The following is a 16634-nucleotide window of genomic DNA, read 5'->3' on the forward strand; positions in this document are numbered from 1 at the left end:
TTATCCAGCTTATGAAGATAATTTTGAAGCCTGCTTCTGCTAACCCATTATATTAGCTTATCTTGCCCAGCTCTGTGTTACATGCAGATTGAGTAAACATAAAGATTTGTAAAAATATTACTGAAACAGACCAAAAAGAGAAAACCTCACGGGGTAGCAGGAGATGTCTCAAGTCTACTTCAGATCATTAATCTACCTGTTGCTTTTAGTTTTTTAGTTAACTTTGGATTTACCTTATTTTGTTATCCAGCCACATTTCTTTGCATTCTTCATAAGGCTGTCATGTGTAGCTCCCAGAACTTCCCTGGAATCATGTAATCCTTCCTCTGTTATTCTGCAGTCCACCAGGGTTTGGCAGTCAGCTAGTTGTGGCCTTCAGGGATAGGAAGGAGACCAGGGTGACTTGAGCTGTTTTCAACTGGGAGATGGGGAAGTGTTGTGGGTGATAGATAGTGTTATTCACTGAAATGGGGAAGGACTGGCTTGGGGTTAAGTTCACCTTGGGTCATGTAGAGCCTTCAGGGTGCCCATATGGAGCCACGCAGAGGGTGGCTGACCATCCAGGGCTGGTGTGCTGGGGGATGGTGTGGTTTGGTTGACGTAACATCAGCCACATTGAAGGTCTGCGGCATACACCCAGGCAGAGCCTGTAGTGTGCAGAGAGGAGGTTCTGGGTCAGGGCACCAGGAAGTGTGAACATTGCCATGGGTTGATGGAGGTCATGCCTCATAGCCTCCACTTTTTGGTGTCATGGGAAGAAACCTTATCTAGTTTAAGAGAGGCAGAACTGGAGGTTTGAGAGCAGTGAAAGTTTGGAGTCAGTGTGGGAAATAGGAAAAATAGCTTACTAGGGATGGGAAAAGGAATGTTAAGCATGAATAGGGTGTGTGCTCTTTCCATCTTACCCCTTCCTTGGTGCCCTCAAAGACAACTAAGGGTTTTTACTGCTAATCACTACAGTGGTAGTTCTCACCTAGAATTTGTATCAGAACATGAATTAGCAAGGTTATGTGTGTGGAAGTGGTGTTGGTGATTCTGACATACTCCCTAAGGAATCCCTTGTATTCTAAGAGAATGATGAACCTGAGAAATAAGGATAGTAGTTGTGTTCCCAGGTTGGGAAGTTCTAGACTTACATGATGGAACTGAGTCCTTTGAGCTTCAGCCTTAAGGTGTCTTGTTGGGATTATAATAGAAGAGAAGATGTCTTCTTGGCTCACCTTGAAGATCTTGGATCTCTTCTCACTACTTATGTGTCCCCTCTGCTGGGTATTTATTCCCCAGAAAGCAGGGCATGTTGCTTGGTACCCTGAACTTACCACTTTATGTGGTGGTGATTAATTTCTTTCCTTCCCTACTGGACTCTAAGCATGTCCCTGTTTGGTATTCGAGTCCCAGCACAGTGCCTGTCATGTGCTGGACACATGACGGATGTTGGCTGTACTGCTGGCTGAAGTGAAGACTGAATCAGCCTGGCTGTGCTGTTTCTGGTGGCTCTCTGGGAAGGGCTCTCATAACCTGATGGTTGAAAGGTGTAAGTCCTTTTTATGTTCTTCTCTACTAAGAAACCAGCTTGAATTAAACTTTATGAAAACAGTCTTGGGGGAAAAAGTACGAACATTCTATTCATTGAGCTTCTTGAAAATTTTAGTGTCCACAATTCTTGTGAATCAAGATGAGCTAATTATATTGTGAAGTTCATGTCTAGACACTCCCCTTGTAAATTGCCACAGAAATATTTCCCACTTCTGTTAGGGCTGCTTCTTTCTAGGACAGTATCCCAGCCTTCTGCCAGTTACTAACCACATGGAGCACTGCATGAACTTGGTTTGATACTTTTATACTTTTACTGTGTATTCCTTTGCTTAATAAATTACCAAACTCTCAAAAGCCCTTAATCTAAACCATTAATAAGCATTATTTAGTTTTATCCTTTTTTACCATTTTCTTGCTTGATTCAGTGAATAAATATAGGGGCAGTTGCTTCCTAACAAAAGCCTTAGTTTCTGGGGAAATTTGTAAAAACAAAAAAACCAAAAACCCTGTAGATTAGTTCTTGATTTGGGATGACTGATGAAGCAAGCAGCTGCCTAATAAGAAGCAAAGCTGGGAATAGAACAATTTAATTAGCTTCTGTCTGTTGAGTCTTTAATGGAAGCCACACCTTCACGGTATGGAGCTCTTTAATTCTAAATGAAACATTTTTGCAAAGGCAGGCCTTCAATATATACCCCAAAGACCCCAGTTAACTGAAAGTTAAGCCTTTAAAAAAATATAAAATAGCCAGCATAACAAAGACTTAATAAAAACTAGCTTTTTTTTAGGAATGGGGAATTTCTTAATGATGAATTGAGTGTCTTTTTTAATGTATTGGTTAAATTAATAATTCATAAAATGGACATCATGTGATACCTACAATGGTTTATTACATAACTTTTATCAAACATTCATGAAAGAAATGTTTATTATATACACTGAATTTTAACAAAAGTAAGTAAGCAGCCTGTGTATGCCCAACCACCCTCTAGAACTAGCAGGGAACATATAAAACTCTTCAGGGCAAACCGTCCTCACATTTAACATTAGACTCTCCACTCTTTTCCAGTATTAGTTTCATTTTCTTCATTTATCTGCCCACCAGACCTCCAGATCCCCATTTGCTTTAATCTTAGAAAAAACATTTTCCCTTTACATCTCACTTAACAAATTATAATAATGTTGAATTTATATACAATATTTGCTTTTATATATTATTTGGTTAATATTAAATCTAGGCTAAAAGACTGCAAATTAAAATTTTTAATGCCCAAGAAGCACATGTTGAATTGAAAAAAAAAGTAAATGAGCAATAAAGTTAATGGAACCTCACGGAGAACAATTGTATTATCAGTATTTTTACTGGGCACACATACCAGAAAGAAAGAATGAGGAAAATTCATTACAGACACAAGAATTCTGTCAGAAGGGGCCCTGTGGGAGACTGATTCTTATTATGATATCCTGGTTGGAAGGGAATGAAATGGGGTTATTGCCAGCTCAGTCAATAACTTGGTTTTTCTCTAGTGAATTGGCTTCAGTAGGTGACTTTATTTCTTCTCATTAGGCAGCTGGAAAAATGTATTGATTCATTTCCTTTTTATTTGAGGGTCAGCTCTATCAAAGATGGAGCCATAGAAATGCTGTATTTGCTGGATATGAGCAAATGCTTCAGAGTCTTTTTTTAGTCTGAATATTCCTAAGATTTTTAGAAGCCAAATAAAATTCAGCTCAATGAGACAGAAAACACACTTTGTGTATATATGCGTATTACTATTCTTTCTCCTAACTTTATCCTTAAAACTTGGAGCTTTTTTATAAAAATCTTTTATTTTAGAGATAAAAAGCCATGGAGGATTTTTGGTCCAAAGGTAGGTGTGATTAAAAAAAAAATTTTTTTTTAAGGTAAGTAACTAATTTAAGCAGTAACAGTGGTATGGTTCTTTTCTAAGATGGCATTATTCTTAGATTAAATTTTTGTTTTAAATGTTTGACTCACTATACAATTAGTTGTTATGAAATTTTTTTTTTTTTTTTGCTATTCCAGGTAATGGTCTGTTACGATTTTTGGCTTGTTTCTTAGAAATGATCTAACCAGCTCTCTCATTTTATAGATGAGCAATAGAGAAATCAAGTGATTTGTCCTAAGTTTAATTAAACATAATATTACTAAAAGAATACCTTCGGTTTATAGTACTTAAAATTCCCTCTTAATGTTAAACTCTAAAAATCAGGTAATTTTGAATAACATGATATTAAATTTGTCTTCTCAAGTTTCTAATACTGAAATCTTTAAGATAATGGGTTTTTTTCTATTTTATTTAAATACACATCTAAGGTATATGACAGCTGGTGAAGTCTTAAAATTCTTGTAGTTTCTTTGTATTCTTATGTTTGTGCTAAATTACAATAAATTACTAAAAAGACAACCACATACTCTTACAAAATTAAAAAATTTAAGTTTCATCATGAGCAATTTAAAGCAATTCATAGCCATTATTTCTTTTAACAGGTTGAAGAAATATGGATACCAACACCAAAGTGGTCATCAGCACTTTTTTTACCAGCTTTTTCACCTTTCAGCTTCTTTTCTACTCTGTAAGTTATTGGTTTTCAGCAAAAGTCTCTACAGGTTTCAGTAGTCTCAGCATCGAAAAGAAGATTGAGTGGAACTCAAGGTAAAACATATGAAAATATAACTGATTTTTTAAAAACTAGTTTTATGAAATAAAATTATTTAAAATACTTCCAAAAATTCTCTCATTTGGAACCTAATAAAAATCTAAGGTCAAATTTTCATCTGACCTTAGGAATAAAAGGAAAGATAAGTAGGTAGATTTTATACAAGAAAATTATAAAAATTCTTATAGTGCAAGGTGTTAGGAAAATTTTAACTTTCTGGGGAAGTATGAGAAGGTTAAGCAGCCTCCAGCTGATGGTATAAGAATACTGTTTTGCATTCTTCTCTGGAACATTTATGACACCAACCACATGTTCTTTGGAAATGATAGCAGAAGTAAAAGTTAGTCGGGGCTGTGAGTAGCCTGTTTATATTGTATTAGCTGGCTTAGCTAGACTGAGGGCGGTGAAATGCCATACACCAGATAACATGGTGTATCGTTGGCACATCTGTCTCTCTCTTTCAGTGAACTTTTCAGTAATACAGAGCCCTCCAGAATCTGGTCTTTTTTATACAATTCTAAAGTAAAAATTGCCTTTTAGATTTTTTTTAAACAAAAACGTAAATGGAATACAAATAATACATGAAAGGATATAGAAATTTGCAGAAGTTATAATTAGTTGCTTTGCACATTTTTTTGTGTGTGCAACTCATTAACCTCTCAGAAGATTTCAAACACAAAGTGACTCTGATGACTGCTTCACTTGTTTGAGAGCATGTCAGGTGCCCAAACATCGTTGTGCATTTGCATACCTCGGGACTGGAGTCACCATGGGAATACTTTTTGTTATCTTTATTTAGTTGAAGTTAATGCTAACTAAAAATGAATTTAGGTTTCTAAAATTACTATAATTGTTTTTCATTGAAATTTCCTTTTAGAATTAAAGAACTTCTGCCAAAGTCTAAGTATTTCTTTGAGAATGGTCATATTTGACCTGAAATCCCTTATCTTTGAGCCAAATTGTTCTTCAGGCATCCTTTTATAACTCTCACTGTGAATAAGACTTTAGATGTTTTCTTTTGCACCTTATATTGATTTGTCTGGTTCATACATGCTACAGCTCTTTTCACGCAATAAATGAGAATTATTTCTCCAGATGTTTTTGAAACGTAAGAGGTATGACTCTTTTGTCTTAAGAATAGCACAAAGATATTTGGAAATATGGGATACAAAAGATACTAATCATTATTTTTAAAAAATCTAACACAAAAGTAGTATAGTGGGAAAGAGAAGGAAGGGATGGGGGACATGCATTTTCTATAACTAAATTCTGAACTGTCTTCATTGTCTTTTCGCCATGGTTAGGGTAGGGAAAGGCATTTGAATCTTGGAGAGCTGCAAGCCACAGAGATAGGGAAGGTACAGAGAGATCGAAGCAAAGATGAAAGTGAAACAAAGTTCAAAAATACTTCGCACTTTTCAGTCTAAGCACTGTCATTTTACAATGCATGGAATTGCCATTTGGGAATTTGAGTTCCCCTTTGAAAAAGGAGTCCGGGATTCTCTGAGATTCATTCTCCCATTCATGTGATGTTCTCTCTCTTTCTCTCTCATATTTACTCCTGTTTCCCACTCCAGCTTGGTTTACATGGGACTTACATTGTAAGGTGGAATGTGCAAAGAAGGAAAAAAACTTGGCTGTTTTTTAAGTACACATACGTGTCTTGAAATAGAGATCAACACAACCCACACAGTTCTTCCTACTAATCCGGAAGAGTCTGAACAAGGAGAGGTCTAGGAAAAGGACAGGAAGAACAAAAAACTCATCAGAAAATTCACACCTGAGAAACAAGTTTAATTAATTTTAAGTGAGAAATCGGCTATACTTGTTACTCTTTCTGAGAGCACACAAACTTGTACATATTATTTATAGCTTATAAAATCTTACATCCACTTGCCTTCCTCTGGTATGGGAAGTTCTATTGTATTGAATTGCCCCTAATTTTTAAATCTACTTCTCCAAAATTTAACTCTTTTGTCTGTTGGAGCTATGTAATTTCTACTGGTAAGACTCAGACTACATGTAAATGATTAAATCAGTAACTTTAAGTTGCTATGCTAAAATGATAATTTTAAAAAAGAGCACTGTCTTTTATAAGCACAAATACTTCTTCTTAACCCTCCTTGAACAAAAATGAAATATTTTATCTTGAGTAGCATCTTGGTGTTTCTTTTAAGACACTTAAGGAATCTACGTTTTGCTTTAAAATATGATTTTAAAATGAAACTTTTACTAACAGAAGAGTCTGAATATAGAGACCTTTAATATAGAATATGTAAGCATAGGATATTTGCTTCTTCTGTATTGCAGTGGGAGCTCCTTGATCCGAGTAAGATTTAACTTTTCTCTCATGAATTATATGCCATTTCCATCAGCTGAGGGTTGTAATTCTTCACACTTATCATACAACATTTCAGCAGAGAAGGGAATTTGAGGCTTGAGAATCAGGAACAAAAATTAGATTTTTTTCCAAGAAGAGAAAACTTTTTGTATAAGGTTACTAAACACTAAAACAGGTTAGTTTAAGGTTATGCTTTTTCTTTTCATGGAATTTTTGAATGGCAGCAGAAAGCTGGTGGTATGATTATTTAGATGGAGTGTTTTATTTGACATCAAGGAACTTACAGTTTTATTCAATTTCCAAATGGAATACAGGTATGAAAATTCTACACTTGTAAACCATGTAAATATTGGGTTAATATTCAGACTACAAAATGATTCTTTGGTGTTACAAAGGATTCTTTGTCAATGCCTTTAAATTAGTGAAAGTCTTTGAGCACTTAAAATATGATTTGATGTAACATAATGCATCTATTTAGGACTGTGTCATCTATTAAATCAAGTATATTGATTTTTCAAGTTACAATAAAATTTTCTGATATCAAGCTTTATACTGGTTGACATATTTCACTTCTTTTTAAAGATGTGGGGTCATATTTTAGAGAGAACTTCATTGCATACCATTAATTTCTAAAGAGAAAACTTGGCTAGTCCTTTCATCCTTATTCTTATAAAGAGAAAAGAAACTTGATTACTTGTAAACTTTTTCATTGTGTGAATAAACATACAGTATGCCATTTACAGTTCTTGACGTAGTGTATCATAGAGTTTGGGTGTTGAGTCATTAAATTATTAGCAAGATACATTCATGGAAATTGAAGTTTTTCATCTAAACTATTTCTTCTATAAAAGATAATTTGATCTTGGGAACATTGGATCTTGGGAACATCTTTCTTTCACTTGGGCATTTCTTTTAAAAATTGATGTTTTTGTATAAATTCATGGTCCTTAATTTTTCTTTTTAAAAGCATTTCATAATATTGATAAAGACAGACTAATAGTAGCTGCCCTGGCTTCCTCACAGAGTTGTTGCAAGAACCAAGTGCAATAATGCATGTAAATGTGCATTTGAAACTGAAATCTCTGAGGTAATAAATATTCATTTCATGATCCATTTGAATTTGGATTCAAGGGTTTGGATTTGGTTAAGGCCAGAGTTGGAAGTCATTCCTAGCTAACCAGAGCTGCAAACTGTTCCTGCAGTGATGTGGTTTGTGGATGGAGCTTGGAGCAGGGTCAGGTGGTGGTTACCCTGGTTAATGGTTGCTTACCAGTTGCCATCTGTCTGCACAAAACTGTCAGCTGCATCATCAGATATGGCTCTGCCTGAGAACTTTTTAACCAATAAATGATTCAACAATTTTCTAGCAGGAAATTGTAGACCTGGGCATCCTTCTTGTTATTGATTCCAAATTAAAGTTGTGGCCCTTGGATTTCCAAATGACAATTTTGTATTTTACTTTCAGATGTACTGCATTCCTATATTTAAGCTTCCAGATTTAATTTCTCCAGAATGTTAAATGTCTTTCCAGAATTAATGGTTTATTGTAAAGAATTTAAAATCTTTGTGTGTTATTCTGTTTTATTTCAGGGTAGTATCTACATGTCATTCTTTGGTGGTTGGGGTATTGGGCCTGTACATTTTCTTCTTTGATGAGGCCAGTAAAGCTGATCCACTTTGGTAAGCTGTTTCTTTCCAATATAGTCACTTTGATTTATGTTTGGGTATTAATTACTAATAAGAATATCAATTTACTTTATTGATGGCATGTGGTTTCTTAAAATTCTTGTGTTTATTCTTTTTCAGCAAGGTTTTAATAAAATGATTTATATTAGATTTGAATACAAATAATGAGGGCCATTTTACCTTAGTATCCCAGTTGTCCAAAAACAGGGAGAATATGATGATGATGTAAACATTTATACTCTGTTAATGAGTAGATCAAGTTATTGTAAACACTATTCTGAGAAAAAATGAATTGTTATTGAGACAGGATAAACTGGGATAATATTTACTTAAAACTCATTCTTCAAGTTTATGCTTAACCTATCAGTTGATATCTAAGATAAGAAAATGGGAATTGCAGATGTCCAAGTGAGAGGAACTTATGACCACATGAGATCTGAAGCACTAATAATAACTATGTTCAGCAATAGTAGGATGATTTGTAAGATGGTTCTTTTTGAAAATTCTAAATGTCATTCCAATGGCAGAAATTTCACAAACTCTATTTCCTGGCATTGTATTAGGAAGCTTAGTGCAGCTGAGTCTGAGAGATGAGGTACATTTTGAGAAAGCACTGCAAAGGGATGTGGTAGCCATGGGCTCTGGAAGATGTGGGGCAATTTAACCAAGTTTTCTGGTCATTTGTTTGACTGCAAGGAGACTGGTTTTTATTCATAAGTATGGAATTATAATTGCCTATGAGAATTATATAAATATTGATACATTTTCATTGGAAAGATACTTGTCAAAGTGAATCAATTTAGTGAATTTACTTCTTTGACCAGGTTTTTATGTAATCTACTTGAATAATTTCTAGCTTTAAAAAATTTTTTTATTTTAGTAATATTGTTGTCAACAGAACTAGTTCTTTCAGAGTCAATTTTATAATAAAGATTTGATTCATAATCCCGTTTAACCCTATCAAATTTTTACCTATTATAATTTTGATATTTTCACATTTTATTTGTAAAATAATTTATTCCATAATTTATCCCAGGCTGAATATTTCTGGGTCATATTTGCAGATCAAAATTTGTAAAGAAGATGTAACTTCTGCATTTTTCCATTTGTAGTTTAACTATTATCAATTTTTTTTGTGTTCATTTCATCAGTAGTCACATTATAAATCAGATAAAGGACTGATAATTTGTTTTTTGGAGCAGAGAGCATTATTAGTACAAAGGTATAGGATCTTGATAACATATGGGGTCAAAAGAGCAGGACTAAACTGTTCTATTCTAACCATTTCCTAATTGCGTGATAAAAGGCAAACCCCTCTGGTCCTGAGTAAAGGGATATTGATGATAGTGCATTGCCTCAAAATCAGTGGCAGGCTAGATGATTTCTTGAGTATTTGAATCTCCGATTCAGAATAAGGAATTGAAAAAAATTAGCATCTGGAATTCCATTTTAATCCTTTCACAAAAAAATCATATGAGAACACACTTATAAACAGTTTATCTTTTGGCAAAATTATTTTCATAAAACTTTTGGCTAATAAATATAGGAAATCATTATTTGTGCTGTTAGAAGTATTATCATAACTAAAATGGTACCTCATGCAAGTGACAATTTACCATTTGAAAATCTATAGAAAGCTTTTTATTTATATTTATTTCTCAGTAGAGAAAAAAATGTAACTGTGATCTATAATCTGTATGCTACAAAAGGAAAGCTTTTTATTTATTTTTTAATATTTACAGGGGTGATCCATCGCTTGTGAAAGTGAATATTGCTATTTCTTCAGGCTATATCATTTCTGGTATGTGATATGTTGTTCACTGTCCATTTTTCAAGTACTCGTGGAATTATGCAGAGAAAGATTTTGATTTATTTATTTGAGAAGTAGCTTTTAGGGCCCATACAGAGGGAAAAATTATGGTAGCATATGAAACCTTTTTCCTGTTGGCTCTCTGGTTCTCATTGAAGATAGAGCTCCAGAGGGGGCCTCAGTTGGGCCGGGACAATTTTAACTAGCAATGGTCCGTTTTTGGCCTAAAGAGTCTCTCAGGTGGAATCACTGGGCAGATAATGAAATTCAGGTCTTGGTTCCTGACTTGCAAAAGGCCCTTGAAATGTGTTCCCACAGTCATGGTTTTGTTTTGTTTTGTTTTGTTTTGGTAACACTTGCAAAGGTAAACTATTTTAGCCATAATCAGTTAAGATCAAGGATTCTTTCTACTCAACATTTCCCTCAGGTCCTAGGTCCCATCATGTTGGATGGTTGGAGTAACCTTTTATACAGTGAGACAAAGGGGAAGTTAAATTAAGTTGAGAAGATGCCGTTTTTTTTGAGAAGACTTTTGGATTGCCAATAAAATAACAGAGGAAGAACAGATCCCTGATTTGGACATTTATGTAGGGAACCCTGTTTATAATTCTCAAATTTAATAAATAACTGAAAGAAAATCCAAATGAAAATAATGACTGTGAAACAAAAGTGACAGAGACAAGAAATCCAAAGTGATGGACTCCATGGAAAATTTTCTACCATCAAAAAGTGAATTGTAGGAAAAAATTAGATTATACCAAAACAGAGTGATTCATTAAGAGGAAGAGATACATTTTGAATTCAAATAATGAATAGGTTTTTGGATTATTGGATGGCCCAATTAAAAGAAGAGTAAATCATATGAGCACACTGGAAGTAGATTTAGTCCTATGGCACAAAATGCTGTCATTGACAAGGATAACAAAATTTATCATACACTTCATAATGGTCAATGAGTACTGTCAATTCAGAGAATGTCTTGAATATTTAAGATACCCAGGAAATCTTATATGAAAGACATTTGATAAACAGTTTTCCAAATAGGATAACAATCTAAGATAGTTAAAAGTGAGAGTTAGGCACTGAAACAATCTTTTCTAATCTAAGATGAATGAAGAGTGAATTCTTTTTATCCTATTGAAAATATTACAAGGTCATTACCACATAAATTGGTGACCAAAGAGTTTAGAGCCAAATCGTGTAAGGAAAATATATAAGGAAGAAAACAAGAGAGGCAGTTAATTACTAATAGAGTTATATTTTCTTCATTTCTGCATTTGTGGTATTTGTTTTCTCTTTAAAATTTGTAATCTGATGATTTCTTTTCCCCTTATAAATATTCACATCTAGTTTTATATCAGTAATTAAAATTTTTTTTTTTACAAAAGAAGGCCCTTATATAAACTCTGACCCCACAAAACCTGAATCCCCCATTGGTTTCCACCTATGATAGCCAGTTGTTTCCATGTCTGTCATGTTTAACCATTTGGTAAAGAAAATAATTGTGGTAACATTTTGAGAAGTTTCCATTTTGTTAAAGGGAACTATTTTCTGAATCATGGTGTTTAGATTAAGATATTATAAAGAAAAATTGATGCCTTGAGCTCTTCCTTTGTGTATCATTTTAGTAGTCATAGTTCTTGGTGTTTTTTTGCTATTTTGAGTTAATATTTAATTGTACCCCTTATTAATTTTGAATTTTTGTTGTTGAATTTGTACTGTGAATGAGTTGATCATTTTGAACCTTTTCTGTGACCACCTTATCTATTTGGTTGTAGTAATGAAAATCAGTAATTTAAGCTTATTTTAAAATTATTCAATAATATTTGCATTCTATTTAACCTTGGAGCAAGTCATTTATTTATATACTTTCAACAAATAAATTACACGCCTGTATACCAGGCACTGTGCTGGATGCCCACATTGGTTCTCCTTCCTGGAGGAGTCACTATAGAATGGGGTGGACAGTTATCCAGAAGCAGATATTTTATAGTCAAGTCCAAATCAAGTATTTGGATTAGAGAGGTAAGAATAAAGTGCTGTGAGCTTAGAATGGGCTGTGATGAGGTCAGGAGAAAGTATTAAATACATTTGAAAAACAATGCAGCTTTCTTCCTGTGTAATAGCTCACTTATTTTTCCTCTTTACAGATTTGTTGCTTCTCATTTTGTACTGGAAAGTGATTGGTGACAAATACTTTATAATCCACCATTGTACAGCACTGTATGCATACTTCTTTTTACTGGTGAGTGCCAGGATTTGCAATAGCCTAATAAGCAGACAAGATTGGGAATAATGACTTAAGGGTGAACATAAGTCTAAACATGCAAGCTTTAATTTACAGAGACCAACTCCAAATACATTAAGAGATAACTCCTGTGATATGTTATTTTGTTTATTAACAAAAGTAATAATTTATTTTGTCTGTATTAGTGTGTCTTTTTGGATTCATAAACTTTGAGAAACGGATGACCCAGTTTCTTGAATTTTCACTTAAAATTTTTAGGATTACGAAATATTGATTTTTGTCCATTTTTCTAGAGACATATGTATGGTTTAACAGCCAGAGCTAGATATAGACTCCTGGATAACTAGGAAAATACTTCTTTTCTGCTTAATTGTATGTATATTTCCATATATATGCATAATTACATTTAAGAAAGCTGGAGTGGTAGGGAAGTCTTGCTCAGAGACTTCATCAGAATTCTGACTGAGCTAATAGAGGACACGGCAAATCTCAAACAGTAATACATGTTAAATTTTATATCTAAAATGATTTTTATATATTATGCATGTATAAACTGGCAATTTTATATCCCTTGCATGTTTGTTAGATTTCTCCACAATCAATTATTTTTCAGCCTAAATGTACCAGCAAGCCCAAGATAGATATTTGGAAATAACAGATATATGTAAATTAGACAGTATAAATTTTATATAATAGATATGGTATAACATTCCATATTTTTTGTGTTTTAAAATTGTAATCACTAGCTTTTTTTTTTTCTTATTTGGTATTACTAAAACCTTTATATTATTGGACATTTGTGACTATTTGGATGGTTTTAAAAAATTTCATGCAAATGTGTATTAATATTCTTCTATTTTTCTTTATATTGACCCACATAAAGGTAGCTGGCAAATAAGTCATCAGTTTGGCATTATTTCTTCAAGAATTAGATATATCAAAGCATCTCTCTGTACCACCCATATGAAGTCATAAATTTAAATAATTGATATGTTTTTAAAAATCTGCTGGTTTTAATGTTATAAATAAGTACTTATGTATTTTCAAAGGTATCCATAAATCACTTAATTTTTCTGAAGCAATAGGCTACTTTTAGTGGCATTTCCTACTGTTTATTTCTTCTTTTTTTTTGGATTTTAATAAATTATAGATAATTGTAAAATACAGACTTCTACCTATTATAGATCTCAACTATTTGGTAAGCAAGCACTTTGTTTCCTAAACATTTTACTAAAAGAACATGGAAACTGACTAACAAAATAGTGGTTAACTCAGGGAAGAATGTGCGTTGTGTACCCATGTGAGTTTAATATCGTGCTGCAGTTTGGAAGTGTTTTTTCAGAACATGAATCACAAATAATCATTGTAGTATGAAAACAGTGCAAGCTGGTAAAGAATAACAGGTCACATGCAGTTGTAAATGTGAATATTATGAACTGCTGCTCTTGGCCATTGAAATCACAGACTTGGCAAATGGCTGGCAGTGGTGCATGGATTGGCAAGTTATGTTGGAGGAAACCATTTTCTCTTTGGACTTATATGCCTTTATGAAAAATCAATAAAGTACATGCTGGGTTTTTTAAAAAGAAATCAATTGTTGCCTTATTTAGTAAAGTTGATAAGAAAATGCAATTTTTTCTAGAGATGGTTGCTTTTTTGATGTCTTTCTGCATTCTATTGTATGAAATAAGTGAATGGTATAAAATAAACTTAATCTAATTAAAGTGAATCTATTCATAGGAAAACATAAATAGAAAAAAATTAAATGAAATAATAAATGTTTGGAGATATAGAGATTCTATGTCATTTACAGATTTTACATTTACTGTTTAAATATAAGAAAAAATTTTTCCATGCATTTTAAGTTAAGGTAATAAAATAATAATAATAACTAGTGCTATTATTATTTTATATAAACTTTCACAAAATTCTTACCATGTAATGAGAACTGGTATTTGAAAAGCATTTTGACTTAATATGCAACTATTTAATCCATTTGAACTAAGCTGTTTTTCTTAGAAGATTTTCTAGTTGAAACTAAGTAAAATTTAATGTGAAGAATAGAGGCAAGTAACCTGTAGGTTTTAAATGAATCCATACTAAATAGTTAAAAGTAAGATTCTTTTGAATTTAGAGTATTTTCAGGTTCTATAAAGGTTATATAATATCTTAATCACAATTTTTGTATCTCTATCTCTAACACATTAAAACTTCTCTGGTGGAGTAATTTAGAGTTTGAGGAATCTTCTCTTCTGTCTGTATAGAAAGGTAAAAATCCTCAGCATTTTTCCTAATATTCAGCTTTCACCCCTTGGGCAGGATTCTACATATCAGGGAAACTGTGAGAGGCTAATCTCTTATCCTAAGAGACGTGAACACATTTATGCTTTAATGTCCTATGTGTAAGGATAAACCACCATCTTTTGTACTCCCTTTCTGACTTTGGTAGTTGTAGTTTTCCTCTGTGTTTCTTGTGAATCACCTCCTCTCCCCACTCAAACCGTGCCTCTAGATAATGAGTTACAGGATATTTGGGAAACTTTTAAACTTGAAAAGAAAATCACTACAGTGTGCATACTTTCTCCCACTCTTCTGCTCAGTACACTAACTTGGAATCCAATTAAACCATCAGGCTGCAATTTAGGAAGAAAATTTGGTTTCAGATGGCTCTTGGTGCATTTATTTAAGGGGATTAGGTGCAGTGTGATGCCTTGAGGGTGAGAATTTCTGTTTCTTGTTTAATGTTTTACTTGAGTATCGACATTTTAAAAACATTTGCAAGCAAGTATGCATGGAGTGGTATTGAAAAATACAAGATTTGTTACGTCAGATACAGCAAAGTTGTAATTTACATTAGGAGACAAGAATTAGAAAAATACTGGTTTTATGTTTCAAGAAAAATTTCCACAACAGTGCCATGAAACAAATGCCATGATTCACTAGCAGTTGGCCATTAACAGTGTTGAAAAATTTAAGGTGTTTTAAAGTGCTGCCTGTTCTCAAGTCCCCATAAATAATGTGTTCCCTCTTTTTCTCCCATTAGGATGGCCTTAAAGAAAAGTTTTAGGTAACTGTCATAGCTTTTATACCAACATTTCAAAAGATAACAAAATTTTTTAAATTAATACTTCTGTTGACTAGGTGAGTATAAAAATAGCCATCTAAAATAGCTTACTAAACCAAGATTCAGTAGTAAGGTTGGTGTGATTTCTATTTCCCACTAAATTTACATACAATAAAACATGTTAAATGTTTAAATCAAAGAGAAATGTTTAAACACTTGAATAACTTGTTAAATAATCTTTTTTCCTACTGAATTAAAATAGCATCAATTTTCTTATACAGTAATGAGCAATATACTGGCAGAAGTAAGTCTTAGAAATTATTTTCTTAGTATTTCTGTAGCTCACTTACACAAATCTATATACAGCCACAATTAAACACCTTATAACTACTAGTTGAGGGATTAGTCATGGTAAAAATGTTAAGAGGTCATTTAATAAATGTATGTGTTGTGTGTGTGTGTGTGTGTGTGTATGTATAAATACATATATGGATATGTGTTTTTGGTTTTGGAATTTGTTTTCATGTTTATTTTTTGATGTAGAATATCTGATGTGACCATTCTCCATATTTCATGAACATAACAGAGCTCCTCTAGGCCTTCCTTAGTTTTGGTCTAGGAAGAGTTGGGGTAGTTCCTCCTTGCTCTGTGGTTACTGATTCATGCCTTTCTGTGGGCACAAGCATCCTCTCAGATTTGTGTGGTTGGATTACCTTAGCAGAGCTGTCTCCCCTTATTTCTCTAAGCCAGCTTGATTTTGGTACCTATTTCCTTTCAACACCAGGAAAGAAAATTTGATATATTGGGCTTGTCTGTGGTGATAAAATAGACATAAGCCAAGAGGATTGCCATGTGTACCCTAGTCGATATTTTGTTTTTAATTAGTTTTTTTAAAAAGCAATCTTATCATACAATTCTCCTTATAAGAGAATTAAATTCATAGACGCAGAAAATATGATAGCAGTCCCTGGGGCTGGGTGGAAGTGGTAAAAGGAAGTTACTGTTTAATGGGTAAGAGTTTCAGTTTTGGGGATATGAAAATGTTCTGGAGCCTTAAACACTTAAAAGTGGTTAAAAGGGTAAATTTTATGTTATATATATTTTATCACAATGAAAAAGAAAGTTTTTCTAAAAAAAGCAAGCTTATCAAATGACCAAAAAAGGTTAGAAAGGGGAGCTAATCATATGTTGGATAATGTATTATACTTTAAAAAGTCTCAGACTGGAATAATAAGCTGAAACAAGTAGATGGAACTTAATAGTGATA

General features: G+C 33.1%; 1 protein-coding gene across 5 annotated transcripts in view; it reads left to right on the plus strand.

Annotated features, from left to right (window-relative positions):
* TLCD4 (TLC domain containing 4) overlaps nucleotides 1-16634 on the plus strand; it is a 59226-nt gene that overhangs the window by 13304 nt on the left and 29288 nt on the right. For all 5 annotated transcript variants that reach the window (XM_057500448.1, XM_057500449.1, XM_057500447.1 and 2 more), the window contains exons 2-5: nucleotides 4049-4214; nucleotides 8150-8239; nucleotides 9988-10046; nucleotides 12206-12300. In XM_057500448.1, the coding sequence (XP_057356431.1) occupies nucleotides 4060-4214; nucleotides 8150-8239; nucleotides 9988-10046; nucleotides 12206-12300 (399 nt within the window). In that variant the 5' untranslated portion in view covers nucleotides 4049-4059. The remainder of the gene's footprint in view (nucleotides 1-4048; nucleotides 4215-8149; nucleotides 8240-9987; nucleotides 10047-12205; nucleotides 12301-16634) is intronic.

Source organism: Manis pentadactyla, chromosome 4 (genome assembly GCF_030020395.1).
Source record: "Manis pentadactyla isolate mManPen7 chromosome 4, mManPen7.hap1, whole genome shotgun sequence".
NCBI lineage: Eukaryota > Metazoa > Chordata > Mammalia > Pholidota > Manidae > Manis > Manis pentadactyla.